The sequence below is a fragment of the Lissotriton vulgaris genome, chromosome 8 (assembly GCF_964263255.1).
Source record: "Lissotriton vulgaris chromosome 8, aLisVul1.2, whole genome shotgun sequence".
In the NCBI taxonomy this organism is placed as follows: domain Eukaryota; kingdom Metazoa; phylum Chordata; class Amphibia; order Caudata; family Salamandridae; genus Lissotriton; species Lissotriton vulgaris.
The window spans coordinates 39,564,326-39,578,059 of record NC_141696.1 but is presented as its reverse complement, the minus strand read 5'-3'; the positions used below and the strand labels follow the sequence as shown (position 1 = coordinate 39,578,059).

The following is a 13,734-nucleotide window of genomic DNA, read 5'->3' as shown; positions in this document are numbered from 1 at the left end:
CAGAGGGTGGCAGTGGTGAACCAGGGGGTGGCAGTGATGAACCAGGGGGTGGCAGTGATGAACCCGGGGGTGACATTGATGAACCAGGGGGTGACAGTGATGAACCAGGGGGTGACAGTGATGAACCAGGGGTGACAGTGATGAACCAGGGGGTGACAGTGATGAACCAGGGGGTGACAGTAATGAACCAGGGGGTGACAGTGATGAACCAGGGGATGACAGTGATGAACCAGGGGGTGACAGTGGTGAACCAGAGGGTGACAGTGGTGAAACAGAGGGTGGCAGTGGTGAACCAGAGGGTGGCAGTGGTGAACCAGAGGGTGAAAGTGGTGAACCAGAGGGTAGCAGTGATGAACCAGGGGGTGACAGTGATGAACCAGGGGTGACAGTGATGAACCAGGGGGTGACAGTGATGAACCAGGGGGTGACAGTGATGAACCAGGGGGTGACAGTGATGAACCTAGGGGTGACAGTGATGAACCAGGGGGTGACAGTGATGAACCAGAGGGTAGCAGTGGTGAACCAGAGGGTAGCAGTGGTGAACCAGAGGGTAGCAGTGGTGAACCAGAGGGTAGCAGTGGTGAACCAGAGGGTGGCGGGGTGAACCAGAGGGTGGCAGGGGTGAACCAGAGGGTGGCAGGGGTGAACCAGAGGGTGGCAGGGGTGAACCAGAGGGTGGCCGTGGTGAACCAGAGGGTGGCAGTGGTGAACCAGAGGGTGGCAGTGGTGAACCAGAGGGTGGCCGTGATGAACCAGAGGGTGGCCGTGATGAACCAGAGGGTGGCCGTGATGAACCAGAGGGTGGCCGTGGTGAACCAGAGGGTGGCTGTGATGAACCAGAGGGTGGCCGTGATGAACCAGAGGGTGGCAGTGGTGAACCAGAGGGTGGCCGTGATGAACCAGAGGGTGGCAGTGGTGAACAAGAGGGTGGCCGTGATGAACCAGAGGGTGGCAGTGGTGAACAAGAGGGTGGCTGTGATGAACCAGAGGGTGGCTGTGATGAACCAGAGGGTGGCAGTGATGAACTAGAGGGTGGAAGGAGTGAACCAGAGGGTGTCAGTTATGAACCAGAGGGTGGCAGTGATGAACCAGACGGTGTCAGTGGTGAACAAGAGGGTGCTGTAATGAACCAGAGGGAGCTGTGATGATCCAGAGGGTGACAGTGGTGAAACAGAGGGTGACAGTGATGAACCAGAGGGTGACAGTGATGAACCAGAGGGTGGCAGTGGTGAACCAGAGGGTGGCAGTGGTGAACCAGAGGGTGGCAGTGATGAACCAGAGGGTGGCAGTGATGAACCAGAGGGTGGTAGTGATGAACCAGTGGGTGGCAGTGATGAACCAGAGGGTGGCAGTGATGAACCAGAGGGTGGCCGTGATGAACCAGAGGGTGGCCGTGATGAACCAGAGGGTGGCCGTGATGAACCAGAGGGGGGAGAAGGATTGAACCAGAGGGTGTCGTTATGAACCAGAGGTTGGCAGTGATGAACCAGACGGTGTCAGTGGTGAACCAGAGGGAGCTGTTATGATCCAGAGGGTGACAGTGGAGTGAACCAGAGGGTGTCATTATGAACCAGAGGGTGGCAGTGATGAACCAGACGGTGTCAGTGATGAACCAGAGGGTGACAGTGATGAACCAGAGGTTGACAGTGATGAACCAGAGGGCGACAGTGATGAACCAGAGGGTGACAGTGGTGAACCAGAGGGCGACAGTGGTGAACCAGAGGGTGACAGTGGTGAACCAGAGGGTGACAGTGGTGAACCAGACGGTGTCAGTGGTGAACCAGAGGGAGCTGTGATGATCCAGAGGGTGACAGTGGTGAACCAGAGGGTGACAGTGATGAACCAGAGGGTGACAGTGATGAACCAGAGGTTGACAGTGGTGAACCAGAGGGTGACAGTGGTGAACCAGAGGGTGACAGTGGTGAACTAGAGGGTGGCAGGGGTGAACCAGAGGGTGGAATGGAAGAACCAGAGGGTGGCAGGGGTGAACCAGAGGGTGGCAGGGGTGAACCAGAGGGTGGCAGTGATGAACCAGAGGTTGGCAGTGATGAACCAGAGGTTTGAAGTGATGAACCAGAGGTTTGAAGTGATGAACCAGAGGGTGGCAGTTGTGAACCAGAGGGTGCTGTGATGAACCAGAGGGTGGCAGTGATGAACCAGAGGGTGGCAGTGATGAACCAGAGAGTGGCAGTGGTGAACCAGAGGGTGTCAGCGGTGAACCAGAGGGTGGCAGTGGTGAACCAGAGGGTGGCAGTGGTGAACCAGAGGGTGGCCGTGGTAAACCAGAGGGTGGATGGGGTGAACCAGAGGGTGGCAGTGGTGAACCAGAGGATGGCAGTGGTGGACCAGAGGGTGGCAGTGGTGGACCAGAGGGTGGCAGTAGTGGACCAGAGGGTGCTAGTGATGAACCAGAGGGTGGCAGTGATGAACCAGAGGATGGCAGTGGTGAACCAGAGGGTGTCAGTGGTGAGCCAGAGGGTGTCAGTGGTGAGCCAGAGGGTGTCAGTGGTGAGCCAGAGGGTGTCAGCGGTGAGCCAGAGGGTGCTAGTGATGAACCAGAGGGAGGCAGTGGTGAACCAGACATTGGCAGTAATTAACCTGAGGGTGGCAGTGATGAACCAGAGGGTGGCAGTGATGAACCAGAGGGTGACAGTGGTGAACCAGAGGGTGACAGTGGTGAACCAGAGGGTGGCAGCGGTGAACCAGAGGGTGGCAGTGGTGAACCAGAGGGTGGCAGTGGTGAACCAGAGGGTGGCCGTGGTAAACCAGAGGGTGGATGGGGTGAACCAGAGGGTGGCAGTGGTGAACCAGAGGATGGCAGTGGTGGACCAGAGGGTGGCAGTGGTGGACCAGAGGGTGGCAGTAGTGGCCCAGAGGGTGCTAGTGATGAACCAGAGGGTGGCAGTGATGAACAAGAGGATGGCAGTGGTGAACCAGAGGGTGTCAGTGGTGAGCCAGAGGGTGTCAGTGGTGAGCCAGAGGGTGTCAGCGGTGAGCCAGAGGGTGCTAGTGATGAACCAGAGGGTGGCAGTGGTGAACCAGACATTGGCAGTAATTAACCTGAGGGTGGCAGTGATGAACCAGAGGGTGGCAGTGATGAACCAGAGGGTGACAGTGGTGAACCAGAGGGTGACAGTGGTCAACCAGAGGGTGACAGTGGTGAACCAGAGGGTGGCAGGGGTAAACCAGAGGGTAGCATTGGTAAAGCGGAGGGTGTCAGTGGTGAACCAGAGGGTGTCAGTGGTAAACCAGAGGGTGTCAGTGGTGAACCAGAGGGTGTCAGTGGTGAACCAGAGGGCGGCAGTGGTGAACCAGAGGGTGGCAGTGGTGAACCAGAGGGTGGCAGTGGTGGACCAGAGGGTGGCAGTGGTGGACCAGAGGGTGGCAGTAATGGACCAGAGGGTGGCAGTAGTGGACCAGAGGGTGCTAGTGATGAACCAGAGGGTGGCAGTGATGAACCAGAGGATGGCAGTGGTGAACCAGAGCATGGCAGTGGTGAACCAGAGGGTGTCAGTGGTGAGCCAGGGGGTGTCAGTGGTGAGCAAGAGGGTGTCATTGGTAAGCCAGAGGGTGTCAGTGGTGAGCCGGAGGGTATCAGTGGTGAACCAGAGGGTGTCAGTGGTGAGTCAGAGGGTGCTGTGATGAACCAGAGGGTGGCAGTGGTGAACCAGACATTGGCAGTAATGAACCAGAGGGTGGCTGGGGTGAACCAGATAATGGCAGTGATGAACCAGACGGTGGCAGTGGTGAACCAGAGGGTGGCAGTGGTGAACCAGAGGGTGGCAGTGGTGAACCAGAGGGTGGCAGTGGTGAACCAGAGGGTGACAGTGATGAACCAGAGGGTGACAGTGATGAACCAGAGGGTGACAGTGGTGAACCAGAGGGTGACAGTGGTGAACCAGAGGGTGGTAGTGGTGAACCAGAGGGTGGCCGTAGTGAACCAGAGGGTGGCCGTGATGAACCAGAGGGTGGCCGTGATGAACCAGAGGGTGGCTGTGATGAACCAGAGGGTGGCCGTGATAAACCAGAGGGTGGCTGTGATGAACCAGAGGGTGGCCGTGATAAACCAGAGGGTGGCCGTGATGAACCAGAGGGTGGCAGTGATGAACCAGACTGTGTCAGTGGTGAACAAGAGGGTGCTGTAATGAACCAGAGGGAGCTGTGATGATCCACAGGGTGACAGTGGTGAAACAGAGGGTGACAGTGATGAACCAGAGGGTGACAGTGGTGAACCAGAGGGTGGCAGTGGTGAACCAGAGGGTGGCAGTGGTGAACCAGAGGGTGGCAGGGATGAACCAGAGGGTGGCAGGGATAAACCAGAGGGTGGCAGTGATGAACCAGAGGGTGGCAGTGATGAACCAGAGGGGGCAGTGATGAACCAGAGGGGGGCAGTGATGAACCAGAGGGTGGAAGGAGTGAACCAGAGGGTGTTGTTATGAACCAGAGGGTGGCATTGATGAACCAGACGGTGTCAGTCGTAAACAAGAGGGAGCTGTGATGATCCAGAGGGTGACAGTGATGATCCAGAGGGTGACAGTGATGAACCAGAGGGTGACAGTGATGAACCAGAGGGTGACAGTGGTGAACCAGGGGGTGCCAGGGGTGAACCAGAGGGTGCCAGGGGTGAACCAGAGGGTGCCATGGGTGAACCAGAGGGTGCCAGGGGTGAACCAGAGGGTGCCAGGGGTGAACCAGAGGGTGCCAGGGGTGAACCAGAGGTTGGCAGTGAGGAACCAGAGGGTGGCAGTGGTGAACCAGAGGGTGGCAGTGGTGAACCAGAGGGTGGCATTGGTGAACCAGAGGGTGGCAGTGGTGAACCGGAGGGTGGCAGTGGTGAACCAGAGGGTGACAGTGGTGAACCAGAGGGTGGAAGTGGTTAACCAGAGGGTGCTGTGATGAATCAGAGGGTGGTACTTGTGAACCAGAGGGTGGCAGTGGTGAACCAGAGGGTGGCAATGGTGAACCAGAGGGTGCCAGTGGTGAACCAGAGGGTGGCAGTAGTGAACCAGAGGGTGGCAATGGTGAACCAGAGGGTGCCTTGATGAACCAAAGAGTGGCAGTTATGAACCAGAGGGTGCCGGGGGTGAACCGAAGGGTGGCAGTGATGAACCAGAGGGTGGCACTGGTGAACCAGAGGGTGACAGTGGTGAACCAGACGGTGGCAGTGGTGAACCAGGGGGTGGCAGTGGTGAACCAGGGGGTGGCAGTGATGAAAAAGGGGGTGGCAGTGATGAACCAGGGGGTGGCAGTGATGAACCAGGGGGTGATAGTGAAGAACCAGGGGGTGACAGTGATGAACCAGGGGGTGGCAGTGGTGAACCAGGGGGTGGCAGTGGTGAACCAGGGGGTGGCAGTGGTGAACCAGGTGGTGGCATTGGTGAATCAGAGGGTGGCAGTGGGGAATCAGGGGGTGGCAGTGGTGAACCAGAGGGTGAAAGTGATGAACCAGAGGGTAGCAGTGATGAACCAGGGGGTGACAGTGATAAACCAGGGGGTGACAGTGATGAACCAGGGGGTGACATTGATGAACCAGGGGGTGACAGTGATGAACCAGGGGGTGACAGTGATGAACCAGGGAGTGACAGTGATGAACCAGGGGGTGACAGTGATGAACCAAAGGGTAGCAGTGGTGAACCAGAGGGTAGCAGTGGTGAACCAGAGGGTAGCAGTGGTGAACCAGAGGGTAGCAGTGGTGAACCAGAGGGTGACAGTTGTGAACCAGAGGGTGGCAGGGGTGAACCAGAGGGTGGCAGGGGTGAACCAGAGGGTGGCAGGGGTGAACCAGAGGGTGGCCGTGGTGAACCAGAGGGTGGCAGTGGTGAACCAGAGGGTGGCCGTGATGAACTAGAGGGTGGCAATGATGAACCAGAGGGTGGCCGTGATGAACCAGAGGGTGGCGGTGATGAACCAGAGGGTGGCCGTGATGAACCAGAGAGTGGCAGTGGTGAACCAGAGGGTGGCCGTGATGAACCAGAGGTTGTCAGTGGTAAACAAGAGGGTGGCCGTGATGAACCAGAGGGTGGCCGTGATGAACCAGAGGGTGGCAGTGGTGAACCAGAGGGTGGCAGGGATGAACCAGAGGGTGGCAGGGATGAACCAGAGGGTGGCAGTGATGAACCAGAGGGGGCAGTGATGAACCAGAGGGGGCAGTGATGAACCAGAGGGTGGAAGGAGTGAACCAGAGGGTGTTGTTATGAACCAGAGGGTGGCAGTGATGAACCAGACGGTGTCAGTCGTGAACAAGAGGGAGCTGTGATGATCCAGAGGGTGACAGTGATTATCCAGAGGGTGACAGTGATGAACCAGAGGGTGACAGTGATGAACCAGAGGGTGGCAGTGGTGAACCAGAGGGTGGCAGTGGTGAACCAGAGGGTGGCAGTGGTGAACCAGAGGGTGGCAGGGATGAACCAGAGGGTGGCAGGGATGAACCAGAGGGTGGCAGTGATGAACCAGAGGGGGCAGTGATGAACCAGAGGGGGGCAGTGATGAACCAGAGGGTGGAAGGAGTGAACCAGAGGGTGTTGTTATGAACCAGAGGGTGGCAGTGATGAACCATACGGTGTCAGTCGTGAACAAGAGGGAGCTGTGATGATCCAGAGGGTGACAGTGATGAACCAGAGGGTGACAGTGATGAACCAGAGGGTGGCAGTGGTGAACCAGAGGGTGGCAGTGGTGAACCAGAGGGTGGCAGTGGTGAACCAGAGGGTGGCAGGGATGAACCAGAGGGTGGCAGGGATGAACCAGAGGGTGGCAGTGATGAACCAGAGGGGGCAGTGATGAACCAGAGGGGGCAGTGATGAACCAGAGGGTGGAAAGAGTGAACCAGAGGGTTTTGTTATGAACCAGAGGGTGGCAGTGATGAACCAGACCGTGTCAGTCGTGAACAAGAGGGAGCTGTGATGATCCAGAGGGTGACAGTGATGATCCAGAGGGTGACAGTGATGAACCAGAGGGTGACAGTGATGAACCAGAGGGTGACAGTGGTGAACCAGGGGGTGCCAGGGGTGAATCAGAGGGTGCCAGGGGTGAACCAGAGGGTGCCATGGGTGAACCAGAGGGTGCCAGGGGTGAACCAGAGGGTGCCAGGGGTGAACCAGAGGTTGGCAGTGAGGAACCAGAGGGTGGCAGTGGTGAACCAGAGGGTGGCAGTGGTGAACCAGAGGGTGGCATTGGTGAACCAGAGGGTGGCAGTGGTGAACCGGAGGGTGGCAGTGGTGAACCAGAGGGTGACAGTGGTGAACCAGAGGGTGGAAGTGGTTAACAGAGGGTGCTGTGATGAATCAGATGGTGGTACTTGTGAACCAGAGGGTGGCAGTGGTGAACCAGAGGGTGGCAATGGTGAACCAGAGGGTGCCAGTGGTGAACCAGAGGGTGGCAGTAGTGAACCAGAGGGTGGCAATGGTGAACCAAAGGGTGGCAGTGGTGAATCAGAGGGTGGCAGTGGTGAACCAGAGGGTGGCCGTGATGAACCAGAGGGTGGCAGTGGTGAACCAGAGGGTGGCAGTGATGAACCAGAGGGTGGCAGTGATGAACCAGAGGGTGGCAGTGATGAAAAAGAGGGTTGCAGTGGTGAAACAGAGGGTGGCAGTGGTGAAACAGAGGGTGGCAGTGGTGAAACAAAGGGTGGCAGTGGTAAAACAGAGGGTGCTGTGATGAACCAGAGGGTGGCAGTGGTGAACCAGAGGGTGCTGTAATGAACCAGAGGGTGGCAGTGATGAACCAGAGGGTGGCAGTGGCGAACCAGAGGGAGTTGTGATGATCCAGAAGGTGGCAGTGGTGATCCAGAGGGTGACAGGGTTGATCCAGAGGATGGCAGTGATGATCCAGAGGGTGGCAGTGATGATCCAGAGGGTGGCAATTATGAACCAGGGGGTGGCAGTGGTGAACCAGTAGGTGGCAGTGATGAACCAGGGGATGGCAGTGATGAACCAGGGGGTGGCAGTGATGAACCAGGGGGTGACAGTGATGAACCAGGGGGTGACAGTGATGAACCAGGGGATGACAATGATGAACCAGGGGGTGACAGTGATGAACCAGGGGGTGACAGTGGTGAAACGGAGGGTGGCAGTGGTGAACCAGAGGGTGGCAGTGGTGAACCAGAGGGTGGCAGTGGTGAATCAGAGAGTGGCAGTGGTGAACCAGAGGGTGGCAGTGGTGAACCAGAGGGTGGCAGTGGTGAACCAGAGAGTGGCAGTGGTGAACCAGAGGGTGGCAGTGGTGAACCAGAGAGTGGCAGTGGTGAATCAGAGGGTGGCAGTGGTGAACCAGAGGGTGGCAGTGGTGAACCAGAGGGTGAAAGTGATGAACCAGAGGGTAGCAGTGTTGTACCAGAGGGTAGCAGTGTTGTACCAGAGGGTGACAGTGGTGAACCAGGGGGTGGCAGTGGTGAACCAGAGGGTGGCAGTGGTGAACCAGACATTGGCAGTAATGAACCAGAGGGTGGCTGTGGTGAACCAGAGAGGGCTGTGATGAACCAGATTATGGCAGTGGTGAACCAGAGGGTGCCAGGGGTAACCAGAGGGTGCCTTGATGAACCAAAGAGTGGCAGTTATGAACCAGAGGGTGCCGGGGGTGAACCAAAGGGTGGCAGTGATGAACCAGAGGGTGGCACTGGTGAACTAAAGGGTGGCAGTGATGAACCAGAGGGTGGCACTGGTGAACCAGAGGGTGGCAGTGGTGAACCAGAGGGTGGCAGTGGTGAACCAGGGGGTGGCAGTGGTGAACCAGGGGGTGGCAGTGATGAACCAGGGGGTGGCAGTAATGAACCAGGGGGTGGCAGTGATGAACCAGGGTGTGACAGTGAAGAACCAGGGGGTTACAGTGATGAACCAGGGGGTGGCAGTGGTGAACCAGGGGGTGGCAGTGGTGAACCAGGGGGTGGCAGTGGTGAATCAGAGGGTGGCAGTGGGGAATCAGGGGGTGGCAGTGGTGAACCAGAGGGTGAAAGTGATGAACCAGAGGGTAGCAGTGATGAACCAGGGGGTGACAGTGATGAACCAGGGGGTGACAGTGATGAACCAGGGGGTGACATTGATGAACCAGGGGGTGACAGTGATGAACCAGGGGGTGACAGTGATGAACCAGGGAGTGACAGTGATGAACCAGGGGGTGACAGTGATGAACCAAAGGGTAGCAGTGGTGAACCAGAGGGTAGCAGTGGTGAACCAGAGGGTAGCAGTGGTGAACCAGAGGGTAGCAGTGGTGAACCAGAGGGTGACAGTGGTGAACCAGAGGGTGGCAGGGGTGAACCAGAGGGTGGCAGGGGTGAACCAGAGGGTGGCAGGGGTGAACCAGAGGGTGGCCGTGGTGAACCAGAGGGTGGCAGTGGTGAACCAGAGGGTGGCCGTGATAAACTAGAGGGTGGCAATGATGAACCAGAGGGTGGCCGTGATGAACCAGATGGTGGCCGTGATCAACCAGAGGGTGGCCGTGATGAACCAGAGGGTGGCCGTGATGAACCAGAGAGTGGCAGTGGTGAATCAGAGGGTGGCTGTGATGAACCAGAGGGTGTCAGTGGTGAAACAGAGGATGGCAGTGGTGAAACAGAGGGTGCTGTGATGAACCAGTGGGTGGCAGTGGTGAACCAGAGGGTGCTGTAATGAACCAGATGGTGGCAGTGATGAACCAGAGGGTGGCAGTGGCGAACCAGAGGGAGCTGTGATGATCCAGAGGTTTGAAGTGATGAACCAGAGGGTGGCAGTGGTGAACCAGAGGGTGGCAGTGGTGAACCAGAGGGTGGCAGTGGTGAACCAGAGGGTGGCAGTGATGAACCAGAGGGTGGCAGTGATGAACCAGAGGGTGGCAGTGATGAAACAGAGGGTGGCAAGGGTAAAACAGAGGGTGGCAGTGGTGAAACAGAGGGTGGCAGTGGTGAAACAGAGGGTGGCAGTGGTAAAACAGAGGGTGCTGTGATGAACCAGAGGGTGGCAGTGGTGAACCAGAGGGTGCTGTAATGAACCAGAGGGTGGCAGTGATGAACCAGAGGGTGGCAGTGGCGAACCAGAGGGAGTTGTGATGATCCAGAAGGTGGCAGTGGTGATCCAGAGGGTGACAGGGATGATCCAGAGGGTGGCAGTGATGATCCAGAGGGTGGCAGTGATGAACCAGGGGGTGGCAGTGGTGAACCAGGAGGTGGCAGTGATGAACCAGGGGGTGGCAGTGAGGAACCAGGGGGTGGCAGTGATGAACCCGGGGGTGACAGTGATGAACCCGGGGGTGACAGTGATGAACCAGGGGGTGACAGTGATGAACCAGGGGGTGACAGTGATGAACCAGGGGTGACAGTGGTTTAACCAGGGGGTGACAGTGATGAACCAGGTGTGACAGTGATGAACCAGGGGGTGACAGTGATGAACCAGGGGGTGACAGTAATGAACCAGGGGGTGACAGTGGTGAACCAGAGGGTGACAGTGGTGAAACGGAGGGTGGCAGTGGTGAACCAGAGGGTGGCAGTTGTGAACCAGAGGGTGGCAGTGGCGAACCAGAGGGAGCTGTGATGATCCAGAGGTTTGAAGTGATGAACCAGAGGGTGGCAGTGGTGAACCAGAGGGTGGCAGTGGTGAACCAGAGGGTGGCAGTGATGAACCAGAAGGTGGCAGTGATGAACCAGAGGGTGGCAGTGATGAAACAGAGGTTGGCAAGGGTTAAACAGAGGGTGGCAGTGGTAAAACAGAGGGTGGCAGTGGTGAAACAGAGGGTGGCAGTGGTAAAACAGAGGGTGCCGTGATGAACCAGAGGGTGGCAGTGGTGAACCAGAGGGTGCTGTAATGAACCAGAGGGTGGCAGTGGTGAACCAGAGGGTGGCAGTGGTGAACCAGAGGGGGGCAGTTGTGAACCAGAGGGTGGCAGTGGTGAACCAGAGAGTGGCAGTGGTGAACCAGAGGGTGGCAGTGGTGAACCAGAGGGTGGCAGTGGTGAACCAGGTGTGAAAGTGATGAACCAGAGGGTGCTGTGATGAACCAGAGGGTAGCAGTGTTGTACCAGAGGGTAGCAGTGTTGTACCAGAGGGTGACAGTGGTGAACCAGGGGGTGGCAGTGGTGAACCAGAGGGTGGCAGTGGTGAACCAGACATTGGCAGTAATGAACCAGAGGGTGGCTGTGGTGAACCAGAGAGGGCTGTGATGAACCAGAGGATGGCAGTGTTGAACCAGAGGGTGCCAGGGATAACCAGAGGGTGCCTTGATGAACCAAAGAGTGGCAGTGATGAACCAGAGAGTGGCAGTGATGAACCAGAGGGTGCCGGGGTGAACCAAAGGGTGGCAGTGATGAACCAGAGGGTGGCACTGGTGAACCAGAGGGTGGCAGTGGTGAACCAGAGGGTGGCAGTGGTGAACCAGGGGGTGGCAGTTGTGAACCAGGGGGTGGCAGTGATGAACCAGGGGGTGGCAGTGATGAACCAGGGGGTGGCAGTGATGAACCAGGGGATGACAGTGAAGAACCAGGGGGTGACAGTGATGAACCAGGGGGTGGCAGTGATGAACCAGGGGGTGGCAGTGGTGAATCAGAGGGTGGCCGTGGGGTAGGGATCACTTATCACAAGTGTGATTCCCTCCCACTAAATGATGCTCAAGGCATTTTGTACACATATATAATATTTACCCTTGTCACTTTAGGCATGGAGGGTGGTCCTTTTTAAGATTTACACTATTACAGATAGGACACACTTATTTCAGATTGCACTTATTTCAGTTTGCTCCACAATGTATCTTAAAACAGGTGCTATGAGTGCAAACAGAGGAAGTGCACCTTATGCATTGAATGCACTGCCCACAGGGCAACCCCAAACTCATGCTGCCCTAGGGGCAGAACATTCTAGTAAAAAACTGAGTGGCTTTGAAGCATCCCCTTTGTGCTTCACTGTGCAGGCCGCAGCACACCTCTTGACAGCTTCTTTACCTCTGCACCCACGTTTATAATATAGCGAATGCACAGCGGAAAATAGTCCCTCATTTGCATGGGGTCATGCCCGCATGCAAATGAGGGAACGCCCTCTGTTGATAGGGCTGCCGTTATATGTGCCCCAGCGATATCTGTAGTACAGATTGGGCAGCACACACTTCTGCTGCCCTTTCTGTAATACCAAAGTACACCAGCTATGCAAAGCAGGCGCACATGCCTGTTGCGCCCTCGCTGCACTTTGTAATACAGCCCCTGATGTTTTCTAAAGCTTGCTCAACTCATTCTGTGGTTTGATCTTGCTGCAGATGTTTCTAGATAGGAATGGAAAGAGAAGGGTGGTCATAGCCTGGAAGAGCCAGGACTGTATCAGAAGGGAACCGGGGAACAGCCAGGCACTTGTGCCAAAATGCATGGAAAGACTGGGATGTCTGAGGAAATAGGGAGTTATTCCTCTGCCGTTTGGTACTAATAGGCTTTAGTGGCTATAGTAAGTGCTGAAATCATGTCGGTTGCAGTGCCTCACTTCCTAAAAACCACTTTTGTTTCTTTTCAGACTATTCACAGCTCCATCATTAAAAACACACCATGTGTAATTGTGGTGGGCTTGAAAGGCGTTGCTGATGTCATAGCTCTGGTGACTAAGATGGGCCTTTCAGAAAATACAAACACCGTGATTGCGATGGAGCTGAGAAATCTATATCCCAATACCTTAACTGAAGAGCAGATTTATCAGTGGACTGAGAAGGTGAGACTCCCCCCCCCCCCCATTTCCTGTAGCTGTATGGACATTAGGTCCATCACACAAACTGCCTCCATTCCAGTGGCTGACATTGTGGTTTAGTTCCATCACTCAAGTGAAGAACAATGTAGAGCTAAATAAGCAGCATTGTTCCACCACTCAACGAGCATTCCATCCAGAAATGATGCTTGTTCTACTTCCGCCACCCAGTTTAAGGCTAGTACACAGCTGGAAGCAAGTTTTCCACTGTTATTCAAGGAGATGATGAGTCCAGAGCTTGACACATACGCTTGCTCCGTTATTCGAGATGGTCCTCTACCCAGAGCTGGACAGGTAGTTTAGTTCAGTCATTCAAGGGATAGCCTAGCTTGTAGTTGGATGTACACTTCAGTCCGATCACTGAAAGTGGAATTCAGCCATTTACAGGACAAGTGCTGTGTTCCATCACTCAAGGTGAGATCCAGACTCAGCAGGTTAAGTAATTGTGTTCCATCACTCAAGGTGAGATCCAGGCCTGTTCTTGATGCAGGATTGAATTCCAAAACTGAAGTACAAAACTGGACACTCACTCTTGAATTCAGTCAGAGTTGTGTGAGCCTGATCATTGTGATATATATTGGCAGATTGGCAAGTGGTCCCCCTCCCAGGCAATTTTGACCCCGGGGACCCCATCCCTCAGGGCCTGGTCTTTTTTTATTTTTTTAAATGCTGGGAGAGGTGCTGCGCTGCCCCCTTATTGGATGATTTTAGCCCCAGGGACCCTATCCCAAGTCCCTGGCCGTTTTTTTTTCATTCATGAAAAAAATGGAGGGGGGCAGGTGCCCCCTCCCATTCACAAATTCCCCGCAGAATTTTATAAAAAATGCTTTTAATCCTCGGCAGGATCGCTGTGGGACCTCCCTAACATATCTGAGGATTCAGTGTATTCCTACCCTGCCCTCTTTTCTTTATTTTTTTAAAGCTGAGTCCCAAGATGGCTTCCTTGTTAAAGTGTTGGCAGCTAATCAAACTTAAGTAGGATTCATTAATCCACTGTAAGGACTCGCATCCCCCGATGTCTATATTTTATAAATTTTAATATCTTAAAAACTACTGAA

At 55.7% G+C, this 13,734-nt stretch overlaps 1 protein-coding gene across 1 annotated transcript in view; it reads left to right on the top strand.

Annotated features, from left to right (window-relative positions):
* Positions 1-13,734, top strand: part of LOC147693339 (transient receptor potential cation channel subfamily M member 2-like) — a 1,947,553-nt gene that overhangs the window by 615,904 nt on the left and 1,317,915 nt on the right. Inside the window, exon 6 of the mRNA XM_086935940.1 lies at positions 12,452-12,643. Coding sequence (XP_086792066.1) covers positions 12,452-12,643 — 192 coding nt within the window. The remainder of the gene's footprint in view (positions 1-12,451; positions 12,644-13,734) is intronic.